The sequence below is a fragment of the Athene cunicularia genome (assembly GCF_003259725.1).
Source record: "Athene cunicularia isolate RWA chromosome 24 unlocalized genomic scaffold, athCun1 chr24_part1, whole genome shotgun sequence".
In the NCBI taxonomy this organism is placed as follows: domain Eukaryota; kingdom Metazoa; phylum Chordata; class Aves; order Strigiformes; family Strigidae; genus Athene; species Athene cunicularia.
In genome coordinates, this window is record NW_020799132.1 from 3,238,794 (window position 1) to 3,265,706 (window position 26,913).

General features: G+C 43.2%; 2 protein-coding genes across 2 annotated transcripts in view; one reads left to right on the forward strand and one right to left on the reverse strand.

The window, feature by feature from the left end:
* The first annotated feature begins 261 nt into the window (after positions 1 to 261).
* Positions 262 to 8,155, forward strand: JAM3 (junctional adhesion molecule 3). Its single transcript, XM_026863715.1, has 8 exons — positions 262 to 385; positions 1,265 to 1,378; positions 2,173 to 2,325; positions 2,551 to 2,753; positions 3,091 to 3,190; positions 3,531 to 3,660; positions 4,878 to 4,932; positions 5,574 to 8,155. The coding sequence occupies exons 1-8, from the start codon at positions 277 to 279 to the stop codon at positions 5,607 to 5,609; spliced, it is 900 nt and encodes a 299-aa protein (XP_026719516.1). The 5' UTR covers positions 262 to 276; the 3' UTR covers positions 5,610 to 8,155.
* A 1,013-nt stretch (positions 8,156 to 9,168) lies between these two features.
* NCAPD3 (non-SMC condensin II complex subunit D3) overlaps positions 9,169 to 26,913 on the reverse strand; it is a 29,814-nt gene continuing 12,069 nt past the window's right edge. The window contains exons 15-35 of the mRNA XM_026863575.1: positions 25,968 to 26,102; positions 24,971 to 25,191; positions 23,320 to 23,511; positions 22,876 to 22,973; positions 22,630 to 22,745; positions 21,134 to 21,241; positions 20,481 to 20,592; positions 20,279 to 20,386; positions 19,051 to 19,289; positions 18,196 to 18,275; positions 16,768 to 16,905; positions 16,325 to 16,458; positions 15,977 to 16,176; positions 15,273 to 15,383; positions 14,677 to 14,853; positions 13,747 to 13,916; positions 13,368 to 13,507; positions 13,161 to 13,241; positions 10,149 to 10,223; positions 9,988 to 10,048; positions 9,169 to 9,895 (exon numbers count right to left, since the gene is read on the reverse strand). Of these exons, the coding sequence (XP_026719376.1) occupies positions 9,784 to 9,895; positions 9,988 to 10,048; positions 10,149 to 10,223; positions 13,161 to 13,241; positions 13,368 to 13,507; positions 13,747 to 13,916; positions 14,677 to 14,853; positions 15,273 to 15,383; positions 15,977 to 16,176; positions 16,325 to 16,458; positions 16,768 to 16,905; positions 18,196 to 18,275; positions 19,051 to 19,289; positions 20,279 to 20,386; positions 20,481 to 20,592; positions 21,134 to 21,241; positions 22,630 to 22,745; positions 22,876 to 22,973; positions 23,320 to 23,511; positions 24,971 to 25,191; positions 25,968 to 26,102 (2,808 nt within the window). The 3' untranslated portion in view covers positions 9,169 to 9,783. The remainder of the gene's footprint in view (positions 9,896 to 9,987; positions 10,049 to 10,148; positions 10,224 to 13,160; positions 13,242 to 13,367; positions 13,508 to 13,746; positions 13,917 to 14,676; positions 14,854 to 15,272; positions 15,384 to 15,976; positions 16,177 to 16,324; positions 16,459 to 16,767; positions 16,906 to 18,195; positions 18,276 to 19,050; positions 19,290 to 20,278; positions 20,387 to 20,480; positions 20,593 to 21,133; positions 21,242 to 22,629; positions 22,746 to 22,875; positions 22,974 to 23,319; positions 23,512 to 24,970; positions 25,192 to 25,967; positions 26,103 to 26,913) is intronic.

Genomic DNA, 26,913 nt, shown 5'->3' on the forward strand with positions numbered 1-26,913 from the left:
TTGTCAGAGCAAGCCTTCCTTTGCCATCTAAATAAGCACAAGGCGCAAGGAAATGGCTTGTGCTGGCACTGGTTTTGTGCCATTGTATTAATCATCCTCTTTAATTGCTGTTTCTAACAATGATATTTTCCTGTATTTACACCACAACTCCTAAATAAACTTAGGCCTGCTGGACCGGCATTAATAGCCAGGAACAGGTTTTATCTAGGGAAGTTAGTCCTTGTAGCTGGCTGAGAAGATTTCTCAGCAGGCAGCGTGTTTCTAGCTGGGTGACTTATGAGCTGTGCTATTTCTTATTACCTTCTGTTTGTTTTTCCAGGCTGCAGAGTCTCGGCTGTGGAACTGACATCCAGCAACACCAAGCCGGTGGTGCAGGAATTTCAGAGTGAGTGCTGCGGGGGCCCGCTGCCTGCCTGGCGCGGTGGCTGCACTACCCTCTGCCTGGGGATTTGCATCAGGCCAAACAATTGAGAACAATTGTGCTTATTGCTCGTGGTGTCTGGTTTCTTGGGGGAGGCGGAGAGCCTGAGATTCAGAAATGTGCTTAAGAATATGTCTGTATCTCTCCCTGTTTAGCAAAGCGCTCGATTGAAATGGTTTATTGGAGTCCCCTGCAAGCCTTTCGCATTGCAAAGCCTCTGCCTAAGTGCTTTTTTGAACTGGATCCCAAAAGGAGGAAAGGCGGTCGCCTTGCCATTAATATACTGAAAAGGGGGTCGGGAAATTTATATTTTATCTTGGCCCTACTACAGACGTGCAGTGTGATAGTGGGTGAGCCACCTCTCCGCCCTGCTGCGATGCCTTCTTCTGCAGAGGAGATGGAGATGACAGTGCCTGCTTCAAAGGGGAGTGGGTTTGCTGAATTTATCCCCAGGGGTCATGGTCCTCAGTACATCACCAGACACCACCCAGGGAGATTCTGCATCCCTGACTCACGTTGTAGGCTCTGATTAGCAGCGAGACAGTGCTGTGGACTCACCCTGTCATAAGGTCTTGTTTGCCATAAGTTAGAGCCTGTAGAGAACAGTGTGTTCATTTCTCTCCATAGTTGATATCTGTTTGACTATTATTTTTGCTGGCCAAAATCCATCTTCCCCAATAGCTCCTGGAACCCAGCAGTGTTTCTGTTTGTGAGGCAGATGAAAGAGAAGGCTTTGCTTTGTGGGCAGCATCTGCTAATAAAACACTGTGCAAGACTGCTTAAAGCAGAGCAAAAATACAGCTGCTTCCTATTAATCTGTATTTCCTTTATTTCTCCTGCTAGGTGTTGAGCTGTCCTGCATCATTAAATCCACTGTAACACCAGATCCCAGAATCGAGTGGAAGAAAATCCGAGATGGCGAAACTTCTTATGTATTTTTTGACAATAAAATGCAGGGTATGAGGATTCATTTTTTTTCTTAGACTTCCAAAACCAGCCTCAGAAATGGTACAGCTGAGAACAAACAAGTCTGTAAAAGGCAGGACCTCTGGCTGTGTTGCTGCTTTCTTCCAGCACTAGAGTTCAGCAGTCCAAGTGCAAGACAGAGAGAGAGCAGGATGTTCTCTGCTCTCTGCCCTCATTAGTGGCAGTAGGGAGCCACAAAGCTGGAGCGAGGTCCCGTGTAGGAGATACTTCCTGGGTAAGAAAGCAAATGCTCCAGGTTCCCTCCTCCAGCACCTCTTGGTCCTTGTGTAGTCACTGGATGCTGAGCTCTCCTGTCTTTCCGTGTGGCACCTGAGGGCTCTGCCTGCGCTTCAGAGGGGTCTCTGAGGGTGGCACAGCGCCTCGCAGCAGGGTAGAAGCAGACTCTTTGGCCTGAGGGTGAAACTCGGAACTGCCAGGAGGGCTTGACTTCATCAGGAATTCCTCCAGCTCTTTAGATGGCACCAACAGCCACATCTGGATGAATCTTCCAACGGAGGCAAGACCTGAGACTGTCTCGGAAGCCCAATTTTGCCACAGTTTTTGAGATTTGGAGCAGTGCTTTCATCCTCTTAACACGGTTAGCAGCATTGGTTTCCTTTGTGGTCGCTGGCCAAAGGAAGGCTCTTTTCAAGCATCAGGTTCCTTTTAGTTGGTTCTCTTGTCTCTAGAAAGAGTCCAAGATCAACCACTTAATTCAGATGCCTAAAATCAGTCTGCGTGCCTACCCTGATATTTTTTTTTTCTCTCTCTTTCCACTGTATCAGGAGACTTTGCAACTCGTGCAGAAATTCTGAGCCGGACGTCACTGGTGATTAAAAACACCACTCGGATGGACACAGCCACATACCGCTGTGAAGTGGCGGCGCCTCTTGATACTAAAACCATAGATGAGATAAATATCCAGCTCACAGTCCAAGGTATTACTTCAAAGCCAGGTACCACTGCAAGCTCTGCTAGCTAACAGAAGAGGCTGTGGGTCTTTCCAGAATCAAAACAGTGGCACTCTGGAAGTTTTTTAAAACCAGCTGGAAATAGTGGAAAGTTTTGATGCCTTTGTAGCACAGCCGTCTTAGAAAGTGTGTCAGAAAGGATTTAGTTCTGCTCAGCAGTGCCGTTCACATGGTTTTTTGTCTTTCCCACAGTGAAACCTATGACTCCTAGATGTACTGTGCCTAAAGCTGTACCTGTTGGTAAGACAGCCTCTCTTCACTGCCACGAAAACGAGGGATACCCCAAGTCCACTTACAGCTGGTACCGCAACAGTGAACCTTTATCACCAGACACAAAATCGAATGCCAAACTCCACAATTCCTCCTACACCTTGAACCCCACCACAGGCACTCTGGTAATGCCCTGACAGACATAATCAAGATTTGTTTTGCTGGACAGGTTATTTTTAAGGTTGCTTGTAAATTAAAAAGCCATTGCATGGCTTTCAGGGAAGGTGTAATCTGAAGGTTATGTGTTCTAGGATCTGGGTGAGTTGGGAAAGGGCAGATTAATGATGGAAGAAGATTCCAGCTGTTCAGTTTTGATCACTGTCGATGCCACTTGCCTTTTTAGAAAGAGGAAGATGTCTCACAGCCCACTGTAAAGCCTGGGGGAGCTGCTTATACATACTTATACCCTCACAGTGCCTTCTGTTTCTCACGTTCTCCTCCCCTCCCTTTTCTCCTCCCCAGGTTTTCCATGCTGTGCACAAAGGCGACACAGGCCGTTACTCCTGCATAGCAACAAACGATGCTGGCTTTGCCAAGTGCGAGGAGCAGGAGATGGAAGTCTGTGAGTGGCTCTACATTATCAATGCTGATTAATAGATCATCATAAATAAATTGCCTTCACCATAGGGAAGGCAGGAAGGGGCACATCCTAGAGCTTTAAGTTTTTCCTGCTTTCTCACAGCCCCAAGTGCAGGGGGAAAAAAAAAAAAAAAAGTAAAAATTCAGAAAAACATTAAAACACTGTTCAGATTCATGAACAGTTTTAGGCTTGGAATCAGGGTCGCTTATGAATTACTGGGGTTTGCTTAAAATATTTGAGTGATGATGTTTTAGTGTATGTAAAGCTAGAATAATGCTATTGCCTTAAAGAAATAGGGGCTGATGGGTTCTTTCTTTGCCAGATGACCTCAATATCGGTGGGATAATCGGTGGAGTCCTGGTGGTCCTGGCAGTTCTGGTGCTCATCACTCTTGGTATCTGCTGCGCCTACAGAAGGGGTTACTTTGCAAACAGCAAAGAGAGTGGGGAAAGGTAAGCTGGGATTCAGAGTGGCTTTATACAAGTCCCTGCACCCACAGCTAGCACAAAGTAGTCTGAAGGGTGCAAGAAATAGGTGGCTAAAATGTATTTCAGTGCCTGACTCGGACATATTTCTTCCCTAGTTCCCTACCAAAGGCTACAAGCCAACCCAGTTCTTGAAGCGCCCAGTTCCCTGCTGTCAACCCTGCACCATGCTGAAGGTTTATTTGCCCGAGGGAGGATTTTGGTCCGGTTCCTCTTTTGCTCGCTACCAAGACCAGGCAGAGGATATCCTCTGATATCCTCATACTTTGCTTGGGAAAGGGGGACCAGCACAATTAAATGCCTACAGGTGTTTGCCCAATAGGTTATGTGCTGTTGGCATAATGAGGTCTACAATTTAATGAGCAGAGCTCACTGTACAATTAGTTTAAAGCATCAGAACATGCATAGAAAATATATGCAGAAGAGTAGGCTCTCTACAGGAAATCTCACTACTTGTGAGAACCTAAATTTGGGATTAAAAACAACCATTTTAGAATGCACATTAAAATGTTAAAAACAACAGCATTAGCGTCAGAAACAAGCCTTGATGTCCTTACAGAATCTGTGGAAGAGATAATATATGTAAACCCAAGATTCTCACCAGATAGATTTGTTCCATGTTAAATGTTGCTTTTCAGCACAAGTCCTGTCTGGTTTTTTGTTTGGTTTTCAGGAAAAGCTCCGAATACCCTATTTAAATGCAGCTGAGGGTTGGCATACACCGGACTTGACAGTCGTATATAAATTCTGAACTCCTGTGGGACTGCAAACAAGTGGCGCTTCCTTATAACTAAGGAAAATGCTGGAGGCATCTGGCAGTGAAGGTTTAAAATGAACCTTATAATTGGCACAGGAAACAATGCAGGAGGCACACACAAAGATAGTGCACAGGGACCGGAGCGGGAGAGCTCAGGAAAGAATCAGTTAATCTCTTTGCAGAGGTAGTCTTGTGGAAACATACAGCAATTTTTTTTTTACCCTGTGCTGAAGGGGAACTTAGAAAAAATCCCAGTCATGACAAATGATGGAATAAGCACAGATCTATCATTTGAGCAACGAGCTGGGTTTCTCTCTGCTTTCTTTTCATTCGGCTGTTCTTCCTCATTTTCGTCTTTCTCGGCACCTACCCTCCAAAATCTTGCAGTGTTCTTGTCCCAGAAATGAGATCTTTTCCTTTATTTCAGCTACAAGACTCCAGCAAAACCTGATGGCGTTAACTATATCCGGACAGACGACGAGGTAACAAATGATTTGCATTTAACATCTCTCTGTTTAGGAGAGGAAGGGGGTGGGCAGAGGACTACTCGCTTTTTTAGGGCCTACAGACTTTCTCAGAGTGGGCACCACTCAGAAGCAAGGATGTAGAACAGAGAGAAAACAGAAGGGTGAAGGCTGAGTCATTTCCTTAGAAATGGTGAACAGTTTAAGTTGCCTTAAGTGACTGATGCCAAGAGCTGTCAAGTGCAGCTCTGCTCTGTCTGTTATCTTATGGCTTGACCCCCTTAGGATGAGTTTCACTGGATTAAGTGGGCAGGCCATGATGCTTTTACAAGAGAATTTGCATTTTGGGATTTGAATAGATCACTGAGCTTAACGTCAGAAAAAGCCTCTCCCTGGGAGCAGAGATACTGAAGAGGGAATGGGAAAGGCCCCTGCCGTGCCTTGGTGTGTGAGGGGGACAGCAGGAAGACCTGGCCAGTGTGAGTGGTGGCTCCCTCGCTTTACCAGCTGGACAGGGGGGGTCTACCTAGACAGAACGCTACAACTTCCACACTTTGGATCTGCCTTTCACAGGCACGTTGCAGCTGGGGGCAGCAGGAACAAAGAGTTGCTTGGAAAGCCACTAGATCCTTCCTACCTCCAGAATTGTTTTGTTGCAGGGTGACTTCAGACACAAGTCTTCGTTTGTCATATAAGACGCCAACAGAATATTGCAAACCAGCAAAAGCAAGTGTGAAAATACCTCCTCCAGGAACTCAAAGCGAGAGCAAAAAGATGAATTAAGTGCGCTTGGAAGAGTTTGGAACACACAAGAACTTGATAGCTAGCTATCTGTATATCTTTTTTTTCTTTGCCAAAGTTTAAAGTAACTCCTCACTGCCCAACTTGCATCTCCCCTGCCTCCGGAGATACCAACAGGATCACCTAAACCTGTCCTTGGACTGGGGAAGCATTGTAATCCTTCCCAAGAGACTGGGCTGTGGAAGTTTGTGGAATTGCCTTCTATTTGTGCTGCAGGGACACAGCCACAATGTGCAAACCAACCAGGGGAGCAGCGTTAGGTAAACGTATAGTAGACACTACTAGTACGTATTACTAGTAGGCAAACAAAGGTGCTGATATGGCAATAGGTGGACTTCAAAGAGTAAGATTTATCTGTGCAAGGGGGTGTCTTCCTCTCAGCAGCTTGTTGCCCAAGCCTGGCTGGTGACTTTTACACAGGTGTGATTGTCTTGCGCTGTTGACTCTGACTGCTCAGGTGCAGAACGGGGTATCTGAATAGTCTCCAACGACAGATACCGGTACAGCAAACGCAGCTGGTGTTCTCTCAGCCCTTTTGTAAACTTACCGAATCCTCGTTACTCCGTTTAACATGAAACGGGGGCAGCGTCAGGCCGGAAGGACTGCTTCTGCTCCCTGCTTTATTGAAAACCCGTTGCACGCAGGTAACCCCTCATTCTAATCTGCACAAAGCAGCCTTGCCTCTTGCGTCTTTTGGTGTTGTAAAGAGGCTTAGAGTGGAGGCAGAGGACCTAGTGCTAAGACATCCCTTTCAGGAAAATTAAAGCCAAATACTTTCATGGGCTAAAATTGCCATAAAAGGTACTGAGATATCTTCAAGCTTTTTTACCTTCTCCATTTATTTTGTAAAATCCCACATTCTAAATTTTTTGCAAAGATATATTTTGATTACTTCAGAAAAGGTAACATTTCTATTTAAAGTGTAAATACGTGATGCCAGCAGTGTCTAAGTAACGTAGCTATTTTTTTACTGTTTAAGCTACAGAGAGGAGCTCAAATGTCGCTATAGTATGGCACTGCCAGAGCATATCAGTATTATTGCAAAGTGTAATAAAAAACTGCAGGTGGAACAGCATCTCTTTCCTCTTAAGCTAGCTTCAGCAATTTCCTTGTCACAAGAGGTCTTACCAGACACAGAACAGAGTCACTCAGGGATAGTTTTTGTAAATTTATGGCAGGAGCTATCAACTTTTTTATATATAAAACTTAGTTTTCTTGCCAGTGACCAACATTTTGTTTTTGTTGTTGCAAGAAATATCCAGGGATGGCTTTTGGATTCAGTTCCAACAAGGTGACAGAGTGACTTCAATGTTTGCTACCCCTCTGCAAGTTCCCTAAAGCACTAACGCAGTGTGACAGCTATGGCAACTTTACAGGTTTAAGCTGCATAGCCAAGGCAACTGTTTCTGGAGTTGGGAAAGCAAAAGCTCAGTTACAAAAGCACTTTTGTAGTGTCAGTTGCAACTTTTCTCTAGATGGTAAAAGAAAAAAAGAAAGAAAAATAAAAATTAAAAAAAAAATAAATCTAGTTCTCTTGGCTTTAGAGAGAATAATTGGAAACATGTGTTTCCCAGCAACATACATGTTGATAGTGTTGAACAGCGTTGAGTAATATAAGACTGCGAGATGCGGACGCAACACTAGAACTGTGCTGTGGTTTAAGAATTTTTTTTTTTTTTTTTTTAATGTAGCATAATTTAGTGTTCTTGTATTTCCAATATGGATTGAGTTGTCTTAACTTTTCCTGTATACAGTATTTTGGATACTTGACGATTTGGACTGTCAGTGTTATTTTTTAGTGTTCTGCTTTGTTTCCTAGGGGCCTCGCTGGACATGCCATTGCTGCATTTGTTTTGCCTACACAAAGTGTTACCACTTCTCCTTTTGCTAATGAGAGTAGAAATAAGGACGGGGCAGCAATAACCATATGTTCTCTGTGTAACTAGGATGTTACCACTATCTTGCAACTACTTATGGTTACCTTCTTAAGACATGCTCTTCACCCCAGCCGCAGAGTCCCGGCTGCATGCTGCCTCTAATCATTATGACAGTAGTGAGTGTAACATTCCTTTGCACCTTCAGTATATCCACTGCTCTTTTTCTATGCTGCTTTTAGGATATCTATAATAAGGGAGAGAAAGAAAAGGGTCGAATCAGGGTAGCTCTGGGGACTATGGGAGCACAGTCTGCAGTCTCACCGTGAGCCAAAGGCAGCCTTCATGGGGAAAGCCAGCAAGCTAAGAATCCAAACTTATTTTTCAGTTCTAAAATGTGACAGTGGCATCTCTAACGAGAGAAGGGGAGATGATCCCCTGATACAGCTCATGAGATCTGATTGATGGAATTCATTGTATCATTGTGAATAATATTCAGGTTTGTACTAATGTATTACGTTTAACTTTGCCAAGAATGTTTTACATAAATACCAAGCTATAAAGCATTCTTGTAGGGGTTTTTTTTTGCATGATTTTGGTTTTCTTTTTTAAGCAGCCATATTATTAGGGGCTTCTGTTTTCAATTCAGTGAAATGAGGGAAAGTCTGTTCTGTCGGAGCACTCATTTACTTGTATTGGGCTGAAGAGTACAGAAGGTCCAAGGTATGTTGCTGTTCATCAGTTTGTTCTTGGACATCTGTCTATCCCTGGTTCTTCTCTAGAGAAGACAGATTAATGCTCACAGGGCTCATCTCAGTGCTGCTCGAGGACAGACAGAAAAGCACAAATTAGGAAAGAAACTATTCCAATTTGCTATTCAGAGTGGCTAAACAATATTTTTAGGCAGGAGAGAAGATACAAAATAAATGGATGTGGCCATAATTGACCATTGCTTAAGCCAAAACCCTTCCCTGTGTCCCCTGTTCCTAGGTTTGGACTGATTTTGAGAATAAAGTTTAATCTCACTTGAAGGGTTTCTCTGATTTTCAAAACAGAATAGGGAAAGTGAGGGGAAATGATGAGATTCCAGTGCAGGAGGCAAGTACCTCCGGAAGGGCTGTGGCAGAAGCACACTCAGCCTCTTGTGCAGAAAACCCTACTCCATGCCGGGATAAGATAAACCGGCATGAATAAACCAGATTCCATTGTCAAGTTTCCATGAAATCTAGGGCAAAGGCTCTGTAATCACAGTTAACAACAGAAGAACTTCAGTGAGGTTCACATCGCTTCAGAGAGACTCAGGAATGGGCCATTTACACGGTGCATTTATGGTGAGTTATCTGCACAGAGCACAAAGCTATGCATATGACTTACCAACCTTGATTTTAGTGAGTTACTCATATCCTGCTTGCAGTCAAGTAAGAGTCTATATTTAAAAGCTGCTGCGTCCAACATTAATTGAACTGAGTGCCTAAGATACCAGCGACGTAGTAGAAGAGACTTAGAGGCTGTAAAAAATCTATAGAAAAAAAATAATTTCTCTGTCAGATCAAGAAGAGGGGAGAAGCTGTGGGTGGAATTAATTCCATAACCATTTATTTTCATAAAATGTTAATAGCTGGAAATAACATAGTTCAAGAATGGAAATATTCCATATAAAAAGAACATTAAGGCTGTTCATACACACAGGAGTTTGCACAACAAATGAGAGGTGATGTAGCGTGCAATTACCAGATTTAGGGGTGTGGCAGTGACAAGCTGCTTTACCTTTGTTGAAATTAAAGCAACTCCAGTATATAACCCAGAGGGACAATGAGGGATTGAGTGAATAAGCCGAGCCCCTTGCTCCCCTGCAAGCTGTGATAAATGCATTTATGGCTAAGCTTGTGGCAACATTATGCTTGTACTTTTCCAAATGGTCAAATTATACATCCTGTGAGTGAAGAGCAAGCCTCCCTTTATACTGCAGCTTTCTAGCACTCCAGTGAGCTTTGTCAACAGCAGCAGCTTATAATACATACATGGGTTAGTGCAGGCTTTGTATGCCCCTATTCTAGACAGTTTCATGCAAAAACCAAATAAGAATAGATAAGGGAGGGAGGGAGGACGTGTGCCCACAATGATTTGTAGTTACAGAGGAAAAGGACAGATTTCAGGGAATGTGATCATTCTGTACAAAAGTCCAATGAAAGGTTCAGTTGTTTGGCTTCAGTGGGGTTCTCCGCTGGGACCGTCTCAGAGGAACATGTTGGCTGCTCTTTTTCCTTGCTGGGGATTCTACTTTCCACTCCCGGGGCAGAGATGGGCTAGAAGAAGAGAGCAGAATGACCATTTATTTTAAAGCATTCTACCAGTCTTTCTCACTGTGATTGCTGTTTCAGACCTGCATTGAACTTACGGTTGCTCTGGTGATGTCAAACAGATAATACCTCTTGGCTCATCCTCAGCCTCTTCCTTCTCTGCAAATAACACATATATTTTCTTATTTTTAAAAATGCTACAGATTTGATCATTTGGGGGGCTTTCTCCCCTCAAGTCAGAATCACAAAGGTGACTTGCCTGGAGCTGAATCAGGTGTCTGCATCATGGTGATGTAACTGACCCCAGCACCAAAAGTCAATTCATTAATGCTCTCTGAAAGAAAAAGCACGTATTAGCAGCCAGCTTGTGACACAGCCAGAGGCAAAGCACGCTGTAGTAGAACACTTAAGTGTCACAGAGGAAGTATATCCAGTTAATTGCAAGGACATACATATCTCTTTTCCAGCCCATCAGATCTGTTTCTCCCATCCAGCCTCAAAACTACACGCTAAATCTGATGGGCCATCTGTGCGCATCAGCTTCATACTCCAGACTTACAGCCTTCCTTCCACGTGGAGGAAATTAATTTAAATAATAAAGAGACCTCAGCAACACGCCTCCTTGTCCCACCTAAGTGGAAGAGCCATTGAAGCTTTGCCATCTTTCACAACACCATGTTAGGCCAGTTGCTTTGCCTTGTGGAGGCACAATATGGGGTCCCTGAAGGCTGACAAAGGGCCTGAAGAGCCCCCCTGTGAGGAACTGCCTGCAGCCAGACAAGAGGAATCACTTGACAAGGAAGCTAGGTAGAATTCAGTTTGCCTGAATAGGCCGGAGTTGTCAGCTGTCTCTTTCCTGTCATTTATCTCAGGAGAGATGTCACAATATTCAGATTTTACTTTATTCAACACTCTGTTTTCTGCTCATGTTTCCCAGAATCTTTCACAAGGAATTAAGGTAGAAGGCACTTTATAGGGCAGGAGTTGGAAACTCTTCTATAAGGACTTCTCTCTACAAACTAACTGGGTTTGCTCTTCAACTGCTCCCCTGCCCTGGAAGGGAATCACTGAAGTTTGTGGTGGAAACCCAACTTGATCTATCTGCCTTAGCTGGCCTCAGCATCTCTCAAGACTGACCTGCAGGTGTCCTGACGTTGTGCAGCTTGTGCCTTCACAAGTTCTCTTGGTTAATGAGAAGATTATGTGAAAGAAGGAAGGAAATGGTAGAGAACTCTCATCAAGCAGGAGTTCCCATGCAATCAAAGGTGGTATCTTCACAACATGTGTTTATATACCACAGTGAAGCAATCAACACCAGATCCACTTAACTGTTCCCTAAGTAACGAGCAGGAGTTGAGAAGGAGACCCAAAGACAGCAGGGAAGAGGGTGACAGCCAGAACAGCCGAATAAGGGAGAGAGAAGAGACAGCTGTTCTTAACTTCGCAAGTACAAAATGGTATACAAAGAACTGCATCTCCACTAACTCTAGAATGATATGCCAGAGACATAAAAATGTTTTATTTTGATTGTCTATCAGCCTGCAAGACCCAGCGCCACCGTGCAGATGGCTCAACACACGCTAACTGAAGCGATGATACTGCTCTGTACAGTTTGTCTCCCTGCTGAAGGACACATGCTGCCTTGAAGCAAAGTCAGAATTCAGCCCCAGTACCACTGCAGATTAACGTTCTTCCTCCTTTTTCACCATATGGTGCTTAAGAGAAACAGCCGTGCAAGCTTCCAGACAGAAATATGGCGCTTAAAGATTTCTGCTCTCTAAAAACACACCTCCCTTTTTTTTTTTTTTTTCCCCTTTTTTTTTTTTTTGCACAGAGATCATTGCTTGTTGCTCAGGCAGCAGAGAGAAACATCGAGGCAGACAAATCTAGCCAAACAGTGGAGCGTGCGGGGAAGAGAAGGGTCAGGTTTTCCAGTGGATGCACATCAGTGCCGCTGGTTTGCTCCTGCCTGCTCGCAGATGTCAGGTACTCGCAGGCTGTTTGCTCGCCTGTGAGCACACAGGTTGGGTGTTTGCAGAGATACTGGATGAGAGGGCAGGCAGACAGCTGTGCCTCTGGAACATCATCCCCCTCCCCTCAACCATTCACAACTGCCTAGCGAGAGGTGACCTGTCAGACACTCGCCTCTACACCCAATTTAATCGGAGCTTGCTCAGAACGCGGGAGGGTGTTCATCACACTCACAGTTTGCACCACAGCAGAGATGCCCTAAAGGAGTTCAGCAGCAAATTGACATAAGGGAAGGGAATCTACTGCTAGAACTCAGCTCCGTTTGTGTTTTACTGTAACTGCCTCTTGCGCTTGCAGAAAGCGACGCCGCAGAATGCTGCGGGGCTGTCAGAAAGCATTCCAATAAAACCAAACTTCTGAAAGTCAGGTTTTGTGAGATGGCAGTTCAGCTGCAATGGACATAAACACAGCAGACTCCCACAATTTGTGTAGGAGATTCCTCTCCATCTATTTTTACTTTTAATTTCCACAGCAGAGTAAAAAAACCTCACAGAATCATCTAGGTTGGAAAAGACCTTGGAGATCATCTAGTCCAAGTATTAAAATTAAAACCGAAATAATTTCTTCTCAAACGCTCAGTTCAGCTCTTTCTTAGGGTAGAACACACAGACACAAGGTCAGAAAGGACTCTGCAGGTTATCAATCCCCCTTGAGCAGATCTCTGTGTTCTCTTGCAATTGTCACAGCTCGCTGGCTGCTCCAGAAGCAGGTCACAGCTCACCTGAGATCCTTTGTTTGGACAACAGGAGCTCCCTATCTCAGAGCTGAAAAGGACCAGACCTTGAGTATTTCCCCATGCAGCAGGGTTCTGTAATTCAGTCTAAAAATGCTAAGCTATGCTTCCAGAGTCAAGGAGAACAAATGCCACAGAATCTTGCACACTTCGGGCAACACACACTGTGAAGGAATCACAACAACATGCCTCCTCGGCACCCCAGAGTGGTGGAAGGGAGAAAGGTCTGTTACTTCAGCAGCCCCAAATGCTCTCCTGCACTGACTCCATACTATAATACCCTGTGACAGGTAAATGGAGATTGCATTGGACTCTCCCATGTCCACAATTCATCTGAGACCTTGAATTTCAGAACCGTTCTTCACTCCAACCATTTAGATAAATAAATAGCCTATAGCTGTCAGTGACTAATTTTCTCTGCTCTTTAGGGGAGCCATGCATTGCTACCTCTCTCAGCAAACGAGTGCTCAGCCCAACTTGGAAAAGGTTCCTTTGGGTTATACTTACGTTCTGGTGTGCTGATTGCACGGCCCGCCACAGAAGCATTTCCTCCAGTAGTAGACTGTTGATTCAGGCTTTGAAAGGATACTAGAAATAACAAGGAAATAATTAAGAATAGAAACGTATTCTCTCAGAGACCTCAAGGGTCTAACAATGAGGCTGTGTCAACTCGATCTAGTCCAACGCCAGGTCAGTTTGCAGCAAGCTCCCTACCCTGCTTGCTGCCAGCTGCGCTCGATGGAAGCGCCACAGCTGATAAACTTCCTCCAACACTCTTGCTGCGTTGCTTGCTTCTGGCTTCCATCGCTTTCCTGGCAGAGTTCAGGATGGCAAGTGTGCTCAAGGATGCTGGCCTGCAGGGCAAAAACCATGACCAAAACAGTGAAATGCTTTTCCTTCTGCAAGCCCAGATGAGATGTGTGGAGTGAGAAGAGAGACCTGTCCCCTCCCAGTCCCTTGTGATCTTAAACACCAAATGGAATGGAGAGGATTATGCTGCAACACCGGTGACTTTCATACCACTAAGGAGCGGATAAGCAAAGCAGTAGCCCTGCTGAATATCGTAACTCATAACAGAAAGAGAAACCCATACCTGCGACTGAGTAACGGCTGTTTAGGAACATCAGCGCTAGGTGTAGTAAACTCAGAAGGCACGGAGGAAGGACTTGATCCGGGTGGTGAGGGCTGTCTCCCACTCTGAGGAGACTGAGCATTGTTACTCCGGCCACCAGAAGATACAACTCTCTCCGAAGATGGAGGTTGCTACAGAAAACAGGAGAAAAGATCATGTCTAACAATGGATACAAGTGTAGAAAATCCTAGATTTCCAAGCTGCTTAGACCTACAGGCTGTGTGATTAAGAATTGCCTTTTGTGAGATGGATGTAAAAGGGTGCTAGGGAGAAAGAATTTATTGGCCAAAATTTTAACAAGAAGCAAAGAGGAAGTTTTGATGGGATCCGTATGTCCTAGTTTAGAGGTCTATACATAGGTGCTCTTTTAAAGTCAGCAGAGAGAGAAAGGTACTTCCAGGGTAGAAATCATCTCATCTTAAGGTAGGTATCTAAAATAGTTCAGGACAGTTGACCCAAGCACATACTTATTTCTTTACACTGACTTTGAAAGAGGATCTGCACGACTAGGACAGATCTAAGTTTCCACTCTGTATCCACCTAAAGTCAGACAAAATGAACCCTTTTCTTTTTGACTTGTTTATCATTTTTATCACTCTGGGAACAGAGAACAATACAACATGTAAGCACAGCCAGTCACAAATTGAGACTTAGTTTTCCCTTTAAATTGAATTCTTTTTACATTAATTGTTTGCTGCTCCCCTTTGCCTGATGTGTTTTGTTCTAAACGTATCAAATGACTCTGAAACCAAAGCTTCTGTCGGCAAATGCGAAGAGGCACAAGAACATTCCATGACCATTCCGTTACAGGTGCTGTAACCAGGTCTGCAGGCACAGAGGGTCTGTGTGTTACGTGTACACAAACCTAAGCAGAGGAGACAGCACGTGTACAGGGTTAATGGCACCAATCACCTCTGCCTGTGCTGCCGAGACCTGCTCCTGCTCCAACTCCTTCTCCATGGCCAGCTGCTCTTCGTATTTCTTCATATCATACTCCAGCTCGGCTGCCAGCTGCTTGTCCACAGCAAAGAAATCTTTGATTTCATTTCGGTAATCTTGCATCATTTCCTGGAGCAATAAGGAATGTTTAAACTCTTTCAGAAATCTCTTCTGACTACTGATTCATGTCCCCATTCAGATCACAGCTGCTTAAGTGCAAAAGGAAATACCAGTTGGTAGAGCAGAGGTGTTTTTAACAGACTAAGAGTTTCGATTCCAATTTGTACTTCAGAACATGGAAAAGCTTTCCAGCATTCAAGCTTGCTGCCCACATTCCACTGAGGAGGCTCACACGTAACACACTGCGAGATCCTTATCTAAAATCCCTCCACCTCCTACATTATTTAACACAGTGGCAGTGTCACAACTTCATATGCCTTCTAAATTTCCTTCTAAGAAGGCTGTTCGTTCCATTACCGGTTGCACATCTAACACATTAACTCAAAAGAGTCAAAAAAAACCCCCGAAAACAAAACACTTCCCCTTACCCGTAGGTAGTACATAAGGTCCCGAAGAGCTGGGATCCTCTTCTGTTCCATCAAAGACTTCAGTGACGTGATTACTGGGATGATGTTTTCTATGAAGTTCTTCTTTTGAACCTTTGTTTGAACAAGGCATTAACAGTTACACGGTGCAATAAAGGAGAAGCCACTCTCTGTGGTTAGATGAATGGCCTAAGTGAGAGGAGTTATCACTCCATAGCAAGGGAATTACCACAATTAAGCCTGCTCTTACTCCGCACGAATGCAGATAGGCTTTTAACCTAAATGGAGTCTTTTAAGATACATCACTAAATCAGTGAGTTCTCACGTTGAAGGCAAATTGCCAAAAGGTGCATCAAAAAACATTGTAATGCTCAAATGCTTTACCAGCAGAAGACCTGTGGAACAAATCTAGGCTAGCTTAGCTTCGCTGACTTCAGAGGAAATGCATTTCTGATCACTCCAGCTAACCCCTCAAGTACAAGCATCCTTCACAAATCCAGCCGTAACATTTTCATTTACAACACATGGTGCTTCCCCAGGTGCCCTCAGATCAGAGCCTGAACAACAGCCTACGGGCACAGTATGTCATTGGCATCGCTGCATTACTTGGAAAAACTTGAGCAAAAAAAGGATCCATCACAAAAGGGTAAAATTCCTCCCAGCATGGTGGCCAGCCCTCTTCCCACACCAGATCAAGTGCCATTCACCTGCGAGATGAGCTTTTTTTGTGCCACCTGCATGACAGCATTGGCCATTGCCATTTCATCTTCATCGGGCTGAATGTCTTCATCGGGTTTGGATCTCATCGTCGATAGCTTTATTTCTTTGCAGCTAAGGACTGTGAATGTATCTGAGAGCAGCTCACTGGCTTCCAAGTCCAGTGGAAGGATCTGATCCACAAAGCATGCTGGAACACACAGAAAGAAAGAAGTATTTTACTGGAAACAGTATTGCCAGTAAAGAGAGGAAGATAATATGGCTGGTTTGAGAGCCTAATGGTCTTATATAGGCAACAGTTCCTTGTTTGCCAGCTTTTTTAAAGACAAGACTCTCACCTAGGAGGTTGTGGCTGATCTTTGTTGTAATGCTGAACCTCTGCTCATCTGTGAAGTGGTCTAGCAGGAACCTGTAGATACGCATCCTTTTTTCTTTGTTATCTTTTCCCTTCAGAGAGAAAAGATTCTTTGCCCTGTGGTAGAGCAAGACATTTTACAAGGGCCAAGTCACATTATGCGAACTCACAGAAATAGTAAGACTTTAAATCAGCAAGGAATGTTTGAATGTCACTTTCAAGACCCATAAAGCTGTTAGGATACCACACACTCCCACAAATTACATGCAGAAGTCCTCCCAGAAGTGTCACGGGGAAGGCAGGACATTTAATTTAACACTGTTTCCCCCCTGCTGCATACATAATTATAAGCACCATGAGCGCTTTGCTGTGTGGCCAGACAGCCCATTTTTTAGTGATAAGGAGATACAAATGTGCTCAACTGACCGCACGCTCTGGGGGAACCTGTTGTACTTCTGATGTTTCTCGTAGCTATTGAAATGGAAGATGCACTCAATGAAGTGTTGGGAGAACATTACTGGATTCCTCTTCAGCAAGAGATGCACCAGGCAGAACTCTGCAAACCTGGAAGGGAGTTAAAAAAAGAACTTCTCATCAGGTAGATTCTAAAAGCCACCCCTGAAACACAGTGTAGGGTTCACAAGCTGTAAAGCAGGAGGATGGTTTTCCCCTGCCAAGTTTCCCTCAACACCACATTTAATTCTTGCCCAGTTCCATCTGGGCTGGAACAAAGATATCGGCTCGTTACCTTTAAGCCTTTTTTCATCCAGGAAGATATAGATGTTTTCAGCACTCACAATACTACTTCATTTTTTTGCCATTAAACAGAGACAAAAATAAATTTGAACTTGAATCCAGACACAACGCTTCCGTTATTTAAATAACTTAAGTTCCATTGTGGCAGAGACCCTTACAGTACTTGGCAAAAAAAGTCAATCACCAGAAGTCCTGCAAGAGCTACAAGTCAAACCCAGCCTTGAAGACCGTGGCTTTGTCTGGATGCAGTCACTGACTGCAGATGTAAAGAAAAAGGGTCCCAAAGAAACAGCACCGTGTTCCTTAGCTAAAGCTCTAGGAACATAATGTTGCAATGACACCATCTACTGGAAAGACATTTTTACATATTAAAAACCCAGTGAAAAGAAAATAAGTTTGAATATGCACTAGAAAGCAACAATAGGTTGATGGTCCTGGAAACACCAATCTTCACGTTGATTGTTTCGGGTGGAAACAGGTCACAAGGTGTCCAAGTCTCCTCTGCATCTGGCATCCCTGCACGATCTACCATCCTTAGAGAAACCTGCCCCACTCCATTTCTCACGTAACAGAGCAGTCTGAGACTTTGAAGCCTCCAAAAACTTTACAAACATGCACTTAAAGCCAGTGTGCATAATTCCTAAGTACTACACAATGTGGTAGAAAGCTTAAAAAGACAAGGCATGCCTTATCAGAAAAAAGAGACTCTTTAATCCTATTCCTAAAACAAAACGAGCGCTCAAGACAGAGCCTGTTAAAAAACCACAAGGAAGATTTCATAAAGGCTTCTTTCAAAAATTCCTTGTTTTCTGGACAACTGAGAGTCACAAATAGAGCAGAGCTGCATGTTTTGAAGACAGCCAGGAACACACAGCTTGCTGCTTTGGGACCTTCAGATGACTTGGAAAGAGGTTCACCACTCCTTTACTACCACTGCAGACCCTGAAGTGTGAACGACTGTAGAAGTGGTTCATGGAATAATCATCTGCTCTCTCACTGAAATTTTTCTTCACATGCTGAAGGTGCAAGACTGAAACTGGTTTTGAGTACATCTCTGATCTTCAACTCCTTTGTTATTTAACAGATGAGTTATTTTACCTGGCAATATCTGGATTTGGATCCACTAAGACACTGACGAAACGGAAGAAGAGAGAGTCTTTCCATTTCACAAACTCCTCCTGTAAGAAATTAGCAGACAATAAATTATCAGCCTGAATCAGAAAAAAACTGAGTGTAAACCTTCAGACTGTAGTCAGGACAACATCTGAGGGAGCCTATAGCAGAACGTACATCAGGCAAATGAGCAAGCTATTCAACTTCAGCTGGAGGCACACAAAACACACCTCAAGACAACAGTGTTTTGGAGGACGCTTTAAACAGCATAAATGCCACAGCAGCAAGCATCTAGCTTTATCACAGATATCAATAAAAAATTAGAAACATGAAAAATCTGTTCTCCCATCCCAAGGCACACATGCTCTTCAACACTGTTCTCAGAGCCAAATGCATTCCAAATCTGTCTTGGTTGGCTTCCTATGAACATTGGGAGGGTAAACATCTTGAGCCTCTCAACATTTACATCTCTAGAACAATAAGCAGAGACAGTAGGAGAAAAAAAGGTGCTATGATGCTCATTATATTCATGCATACAGGAGCAAAATTGAAGGGAATTCAAAGAAACAGAGAGAAGACAAGGAAAGAGGTAACCATTGACTAAAAATAATCTTGTTATCCAACTGTGTTGTGTCCTCGATACGATTCCTGCCTAGCTAGCAAAAAAAAAAAAAAAAAAAAAAAAAAGCAGTAGCAAAATACATAGTTTAAAAATCTTCTTGAGTAAGTGTAGATTAATCAAGGTACAAGCAATACACCCCCTGGTCAGGCTGCCAGTGTTGAGCACACCAGAGGTACTTGAAGCGGGCTGCCAGCTACACACCTAGGACCTCTATTTACCTGCAGAAGGTTGGTAAGCAGGATCAGCGTCTGCTTACGGATGAAGGGATTTGGGTCCTTCAGACACAGGGAAATGTTGGGAACGTATCTGTCCACCATGGATGTGTAGCGGATACACAGATCACACATAACGATGACAACGTTATTGCGAACAGCCGCATCATGCGACACCTCCAGTTCTCGAGCTAGAGCTGCAATGCATTTCTTTGCCAGATCCTCATGCTGTAAACACAATTTACCTGTGAAACAGAGATGAGACTGTCAGTGCTGTGAATATATTCTTCTTCCTAACCACCACAGCCCAGTTTACTGCATCCTTGGAGTCCAATGCGAGCCAAGAAAGGAACCGGGAAGTAAACAGGGGAATAAACACGCTGAAACTTGATGAGCAATCTGCACGATCTCTCAAAGAAATGATACTTCAAGGAGTTCTTCCAAACTCCTCTGAGACCTATAGTGTGGGTCTCTATGCCAAATTCCCTCCTTCACAGAGAACTATTTCTGTGTACAGGGTATTATTCAAAGCAGCTAAAAAGAACAGCCCCAGCTGTCATAGGCATAGCAGGGAGACACCCACCTCTAAGAGCATCACTAAACCAACTTAAAATAAAATAGCCTGCATGCTAACGTTACCTCTCCCTGTTTCTAAGATCTTATACAAAAGTTATTAAGTGTCCCAAAGCAGTTAAGGAAAGAATATTACTATATATCTGCAAGAGAAAAGACTTGTTCCTAACCACAGAGGTACTACAAACCCAGAACTTTCACTTTGCACTCTCCATGCTACTGGAGGTGTGGATTGACCAGGCTCCTCTCAAAGCAGCAATTCACTCATGCTGAGAACAAGTAAATTCATTCTGCTCTCAACTGCACCAAGAGCACCAAGTTTTCTCCATCTGCTGTTGAGCGCCTCACTACGCCTAAGATGATCCTTCAACCAGACAGCAACCAACTCCAAGTACAAGTCTGAAGGACGTTGCTAATTATTAATCACCATTAACGTATTAACTGCCTTGAGAAGCAGTCATATAGCTGGGAGGATTTTTATGGTTTGTGCAACTTGTTACCATGGATATTTGCATCGCTAAAAGCTGTGAGCTGAGGCAATGCAAACATTGAGTGCCGTGGCTATCCTTTACAACTGACACAGCTTTTGAGCAGAACTTTAACCACAAAGAGTAGGAATTGGATACGCGAGGGCACGCTTCTACTGCAGGGTGGCAATTACCTAGAGTAATGAATGCGTGAGCTCTGACCACAGAAGGCATGGCTGATCCTCTGAATTGGGACAGTGGCTGAGAATCTGGCGTTTCCTCACCATCTGGAGAACCAGACACTAGGAAAGAACAGTCAGGAATGAAAACGTGCTTTTCTGGTCAACAGTGTTATCTGTCAACGCAAAACTAAAGGCAGCAGGGAGAGAGGCTCACATTGGTCCTTGCTGACAGAAGCCAGGATGGACTGAATCAAGAGAAATATGCGTTTCTCCACTTTGGCTGGACACAGCTGGGCAGCCTCACCCAGGACAAAGAGGTGTCTCACCTGCAGGGAGAAAGCAACACTGCAGTCAAAAGGCAAGGGCTGAGCTGAAAATTACGTCAGCGGGAGTTGGTATGGTACTTCTCCAAAAACAACTTAATACTCCCTCAGTCCTTTCCAGAAGACAGTAGCTAGAGAACAGAAGGTGAAGCTTTGAAACAAAAATGGTGTTGTGTGTGTGTTTAATATGCTGTAACCCCCACACATCTACTAATAATATGGAATTACTCCTCAAAGCATTCTATGCGTTTTACAGACTTATTTCCCAAACAGCTCATCTAAGAAGTACGAGTGGAAAAGCAAAGAAACAACATGTCATGTTATTAAAAATACATGGGGTATCATATCTTTAAAGCAACTGCTGATGTCTAAAACCTTTGTATGCTCCCAGGCCCATAAATACCAGATTTCATTACGAGCTTATGCACAAGGTGTGCACGTCAGCATTCTCCTACGTAACAGTTATTGGTGTGAACTTTAACGAACACCGATTTCAAGTCCACCTACATCCCTTGACCAATCTGGGAAGAGGAACCAAACTTACCAAGAGATCTTCTTGCAGCTGCTCTGCTCCATCCTCTTTGAGGACTACATTTGAAATATAGCTTTCACAGGTCGATACTAAATCTCCACACACCTGGTTGAGCAGCTTCTGTTCCATAATTAAACAAAATTAATTCAGCACTTTATTAATTAAACAAAATGTAGCTGTAATATCTGTCCACACATGAATCCCTAATCTGAAAGTCCTTATATGCTTTTAATAATCTAGGTCCTATTGAAATCAATCAGACAGTGCCTTAGAGCTTTAAAATTCTTCCTGCACATGAAAGGATGTGTGCAAGTGTCAAAACGCCTTGGAGAATCTGGCTTTTAATGATCCACAGGCCTAAGTTTACTTCATTATAGAAATCACACAGATTTAAACAAAAAGGAGGTAGGTGACTGTTTCATGTATATCCAACACGTTTGAGGTTGTCTGTGTGAAATTTTTAAATGTTGTTTGGAAAAATGCAGTTCCAGCCAAATGGAAACACGATGTGAATCCCAAGAGGTAGAAGGGAAAAAGTTAATTGTCTACCAGATCTAGATGGCAGAAAAAGAGAACCGATGCTTTATTTTCAACTCAACTTGGTAACATAAGAAACCAAATACATATACGGATGGCAGCTAAAGTGACCAATGTACAGGAACATCTGCATTTGGTTGTAAGCCAACCTACTGTGATGACTGTACCTACAGGGGAGGATTTTCTGCCTGCCAGTTGAAATCAAACAGAAACCATCAATCCACCCTGGCTTTTGAAGCACAGAGTGTGCAGTTTTGCATACTGTTTACTAAACTTTATTGGGATGCCTGCTACAAAATAACTGTCATCAATATTGAAAATGAAATATAATACATAGAGAGAAATCATTAGCAACAGAGACCTGCATCAGTTTTAGCTTCTTTGCGACTGTGCTCAGGCTGAGATTTCTATTTCACCAGCAAAAGATAGCCCACCTTCTCACTATGGGACTGGGACAAAGCTAGGGCATAAAACAAATGGGGGCAGAAAATAGAAATGTGCAAGTGGTGTGTTCTTAACTCCCTGTGTGATCCCGTGAAAGTGGTCTAGAAAATATATGTATCTACAGCAGCTCTCACATAGAATAATCAGAGCTTATAGCATAGAACTGCACCTTCAAAGTAGAGCAAGCCTGAGAAATGCTGATATCATAAAGGCACAGCAATAGGTCTCTTTTAGGATTTCTGTAAAAACTTTGACAGAAGGCAAATGCAAGGTATTTCAGATGGGGGTGGTGGAAAAAGTCCTTCTGAAAAAAGATTTCTTACGAGTCCATCCTTTGCTACAGGACGTTCTCCTGCAGAACTGCAGTGAGCGAGAGCCCTGAGCAGAACAGACTCAAGTTGCTGGAGTCAGATCCTCTTTGTTTAGAGAGATAATCAACCTACAGATTGGAGACAGAAGCTGCCTTCAAGACACAGCCCTCCTAAGTGTGAAACAAGCTATTTTAAAAGATGTATTTTAAGTCACACCTGTGCTTCCTCTGGCACATCTACATACGCACAGCAGAGCTTCTGCAGAGTTTCTACAGCTGGGCTAATCACCTCCAAGGGACACTGAGACTCCCTCAGCCAGCACTTGATATTATCTGAAAATGAGATCACACACATAAAATGAGCATTTTCTAAGCTTATCAACTACTTCTGGAGAGGAAATAACTGTTAAGATGGGAGGCATGAACCCTGCCTTCCCCTCTGCAGTTTCTCAGGGCCACTCACCAATCAGCCTCTCACAGGTGCTTTTAGGGAGGTGCTTTGCAACATGACCCACGACACACAGTATGTGTCCTGTAGTATCACTGTTCATCTGCTGCTGCCTGAAGAATAGTAGAGCAGACAAACTAACATTAACACCACGGAACAACACCAAATCACAGTAGAAAAATTCTTTCATCTGGGCTATGCATTATTAAGGCAGACCTGTCAAACCAAATGAAAACTCAAAAAGCTCACGGTAAGAGTTGGTTACTGCACAAATCTGCAGGCCATCGCTTGCTTCCTAGCTGCGGAACCGACTGCCTGAACAAAGAACTGTGATTGAAGCAGCTGAACAGCACTCCGCCTGTGGAAGGCCAGAAAGTGCCCACTTGCTTTGCTCCTCCTCCCCCTCCTCCCCCCCATCTCTCCCCTGCAGAACAGAGGGTGTTCAAAGCACACATATACCTGCTGACATTGTCCCAGGATTCGATGACCTTGGAATAATCCAGCTTGGGTGAAGAACCTGCCACCTTAGCAAGCAACATCCAAGCTGGTACGGCATTCTCTGTTTCCACATGAGACATGACTTTATTGATGAAAGCGGAGGGGAACTTGTTCTGTTTGGACCACATATGGAAAGCTTTGTTCAAGTAACGGCTACAGGGAAGAAAGAAAAGTAAGTTAAAGGAAGATGAAACAAAATACCTGATCTTAGACACTGGCAGTAAAATCCAACATCCCTGTTCAGGATACACTGGGCAACATAACAAAGCTGCTATTGCTTGGCATTCCCACTACTCAGAGTAGATATTTTACTAACAATATTTTCAGTCTTTCAGCTCATAATCCTGATGCCCTACAGACCTGGCTACAGCATGGATGTAGTGCTCTGTGTGCGTAAGTCAGAAGGTCCAACTGATACGCCATGACACATCAAGAAAATGTAATTTCAGCAATGTGTAACAAAGACTTTCTAGCAGTTGCTATTTAATACCCATAAGGGGACAGGACACAGTGATGTTAAAGCACTATAACTTGCTCATTTTTCTATTTAACCCTAGTTACCTACTTCACGTTGAAAGAGTTCTGAGATTTATCAAGCTGCAAGGTACAATAAGGTCATGAAGAAGGTGGTGCCATGAATCTGCAAACTATGTTATAAAATAGTCCAAATTAGAACATTGACAAGTTTCACAGATTGGCAAGGCAGCACAACCAATATCTCATTTTCTATTTCTGAGCTATTATGCCCTGTTGACTAATAAACATACAGCTGTCTTTAATCAATGTTGTGTCCTTGTCATACTGTGTGTCATCCCATTTCTTCTGCTTCTTCCCACAGCATTCTGCAAAAGGCAGAATAATTCTATTTGTCATAAGACAAGTAACATATTGTACATCAGAATTAATAAAAGGCGATGTTCTCCTTTCTTTATATATCTTCTCTTACTTCTGTCATCAGAACACCTCCATTTGACTTAAATATTCATGCTGCTATCAACACATCAAGAAGAGCACGCAACACTCCTGTATACGAACAGTGTTCAGGGTTCAGGGAGAGAGCACAGGTAACAAGAGCAGCAAGTGAAAATACCTGACACAAAGGAAAACTGTGCTCTGCCCACCAGCTGCCAGCTTGTCCGTGCTTGACGGCTCCTCTGTCCCAGGAACAGGCAGAGCAACACGAGCCCCTCAACATGATAGTTTCCATCTCTAGCTGTAATATGCACTTACGCTGTTTCAAGTAGGGAATTTAAATAGCTTAAAAACCCCCCAAACCAATCAACTTAGCTCCTTCTCCTTTCACCATAACCAGCACATGCATTTAAGCGATATGTAAACTATGATACCTAATGGTCTGTGGCCATGCAGTGAATGAGAGCACTGAGAGTAAAAACTCAGACTCTTATCTTAGTCCTCCAGTCAACAGGCAATTTCCTTCTGTAAAGGGAAAGTTGCATATTCTAACGGGATTAAAAGTAAAAAAAAAAAAAAAAAATCTGGATTTTGTCCCTGAATGCTAATGTAGTAAAGGCAATAAAAACATTCAATGCATCAGACAAGGGGCTATTACAGAAGACATCAGAGCCAGCAGTGAAGGGGAAAATGCACTTACTTCAGCTCCCAGCTTTCTGAGGTCAGCAGGGTAAGGAGATCCCACGCTAGAGCCTGATTTACATCTTCCCTCCTGAATTTATTATAATGTTTTATATGTTGCAACAAGTGCTGGTCAAGGCTATCCAAAGCCTTTTCCTGGACAGTACTTTCAGCATCCATCACCACAGGCACCACTCCCTCTAACCAGGCCTTCTGCACTAGAGCATTACTGGGCTGAGACTGAGAGAAACACACGTTGTATTAGAAACATTTTGAAATCATTCGAGGATCCTATATGGATGGGTAAGATCAGCAAAGGCCTAGAAACCTCCAGATTCAGCTACTAACTTTGAAAACACATTTTAATAAACCCCAGCATGCTGCTGAAGTAGCACTGCAGTGTGGCAGCATATGGGACGAGGCAACTCATATCTCCTTGACACCACAAGGTATTTGATCATATGTATGATCAAGCTACCTGGTGCTTCTGCTAAGGTACTGTAATGCTTTGCTTTGAAACCATATAAATAATTATAACAGTATCGCAATAAAGCTGTACAGCAGATGATTTAACACACACAAACAAAAAAAGAGAGCTTTGCTTAATATAAACCCGATGCTCCAAGCCTGTTACTAACCCTTTGTGAATAAATAGAAAAGAAAGAAAAATATTGCAGTGCTATCATCTACACATTACATCTTAGTAAAGTGATTCAGATTTTTTTTTAACTTGAGAAGGCCAGCAACATAAACATTTTCTCCATGACACATAAATCAACAGCCACGAAAATAAATGTTTCCAACAGTTGGAAGCATTCTACATAAATCACAAGTATGTATAAGAATGAGTCATGACTTTCAAGTCAAAAGGTAATAAAATTAAAACAAGAGTCATAAAATGAAAATTCAGTGAACGAACAACTGACGTGTACCAGATCTGTCTGCTTCCTCCTCCTTTTAACCCACAGTTCACTCCTCTCAGGTCTGCATAAGAATTCATGACATTGTTTTCTCACCACAAGGAGCTCTGTTATAGACTGCAAGGCCTGCTTCCGCACAGAAACAGCAGGGTCCCGGCAACAATCTTGAAGAGTGGACAAATCTTCCGCAGTACACAGGGCCACTTTGTGCTTCAGGATGTTTGTAAGAACCTGGAAATCAAATACCAGCATAACTTTGTCAGGAATACAGGCCACGCGCATCGAGTAGCAAATCAAAAATACAATCTACCTCCTACCAACTTTAGAGATTAATTTATCTCACCCAGAGTGAAACATCACATTAACAAGCAGAGATGTAGAATGAAACAGAAAGCATCTTTTCAGTTATTCTGATTTTATAACAGCATTTGCATAGAGTGAATGTCACTATTTGCCCTTGAAAAGAATGTGTCTCTTGTATGAACCAGGTCTTTTGCCTGGTAAGAAGGAAGACGGGATGGATATATATATATATATATATATATAAAAAAATCAAAAAGCATTAAAACAATTGTAAAGCCTTAACTGGGAAGCTCAAATCAACGTGTGAACTGAGGAGGAGGAGCTGAGGTGAAGGGGACTAACGGAAGAAGGCCATCACAACAGCAGACACACATTTTTTAAAACGAAGTTTTCATCAAAGCATCTCTCTTTAAAAGCTAATGACTTCATTAAAAAAAATTGAGCAGCAAGCAAAGAAACGCATACCTCAAAGAGGCTGGATATAACCTAATCTCTTTGTTAACAAGGTCAAAACAAACTAAGCAGCTAATATGCTTCGGTTTATAAGGAAGTTCGCTTAATTGAAATGCCTATTGACATTTGAAAAGAGCCTCTCTTTCTAAATGACGGAATAAGAAACTGCCAGCAAGAGTACTAGAAAAATTTTCCATCCTCATGCTTGCATTATTTACCCTGTAGGCACTCTGCAGGAATAGCAGGAAGCTACAGGTGGGCAAACTTACATAGAGTTCGCTACAGT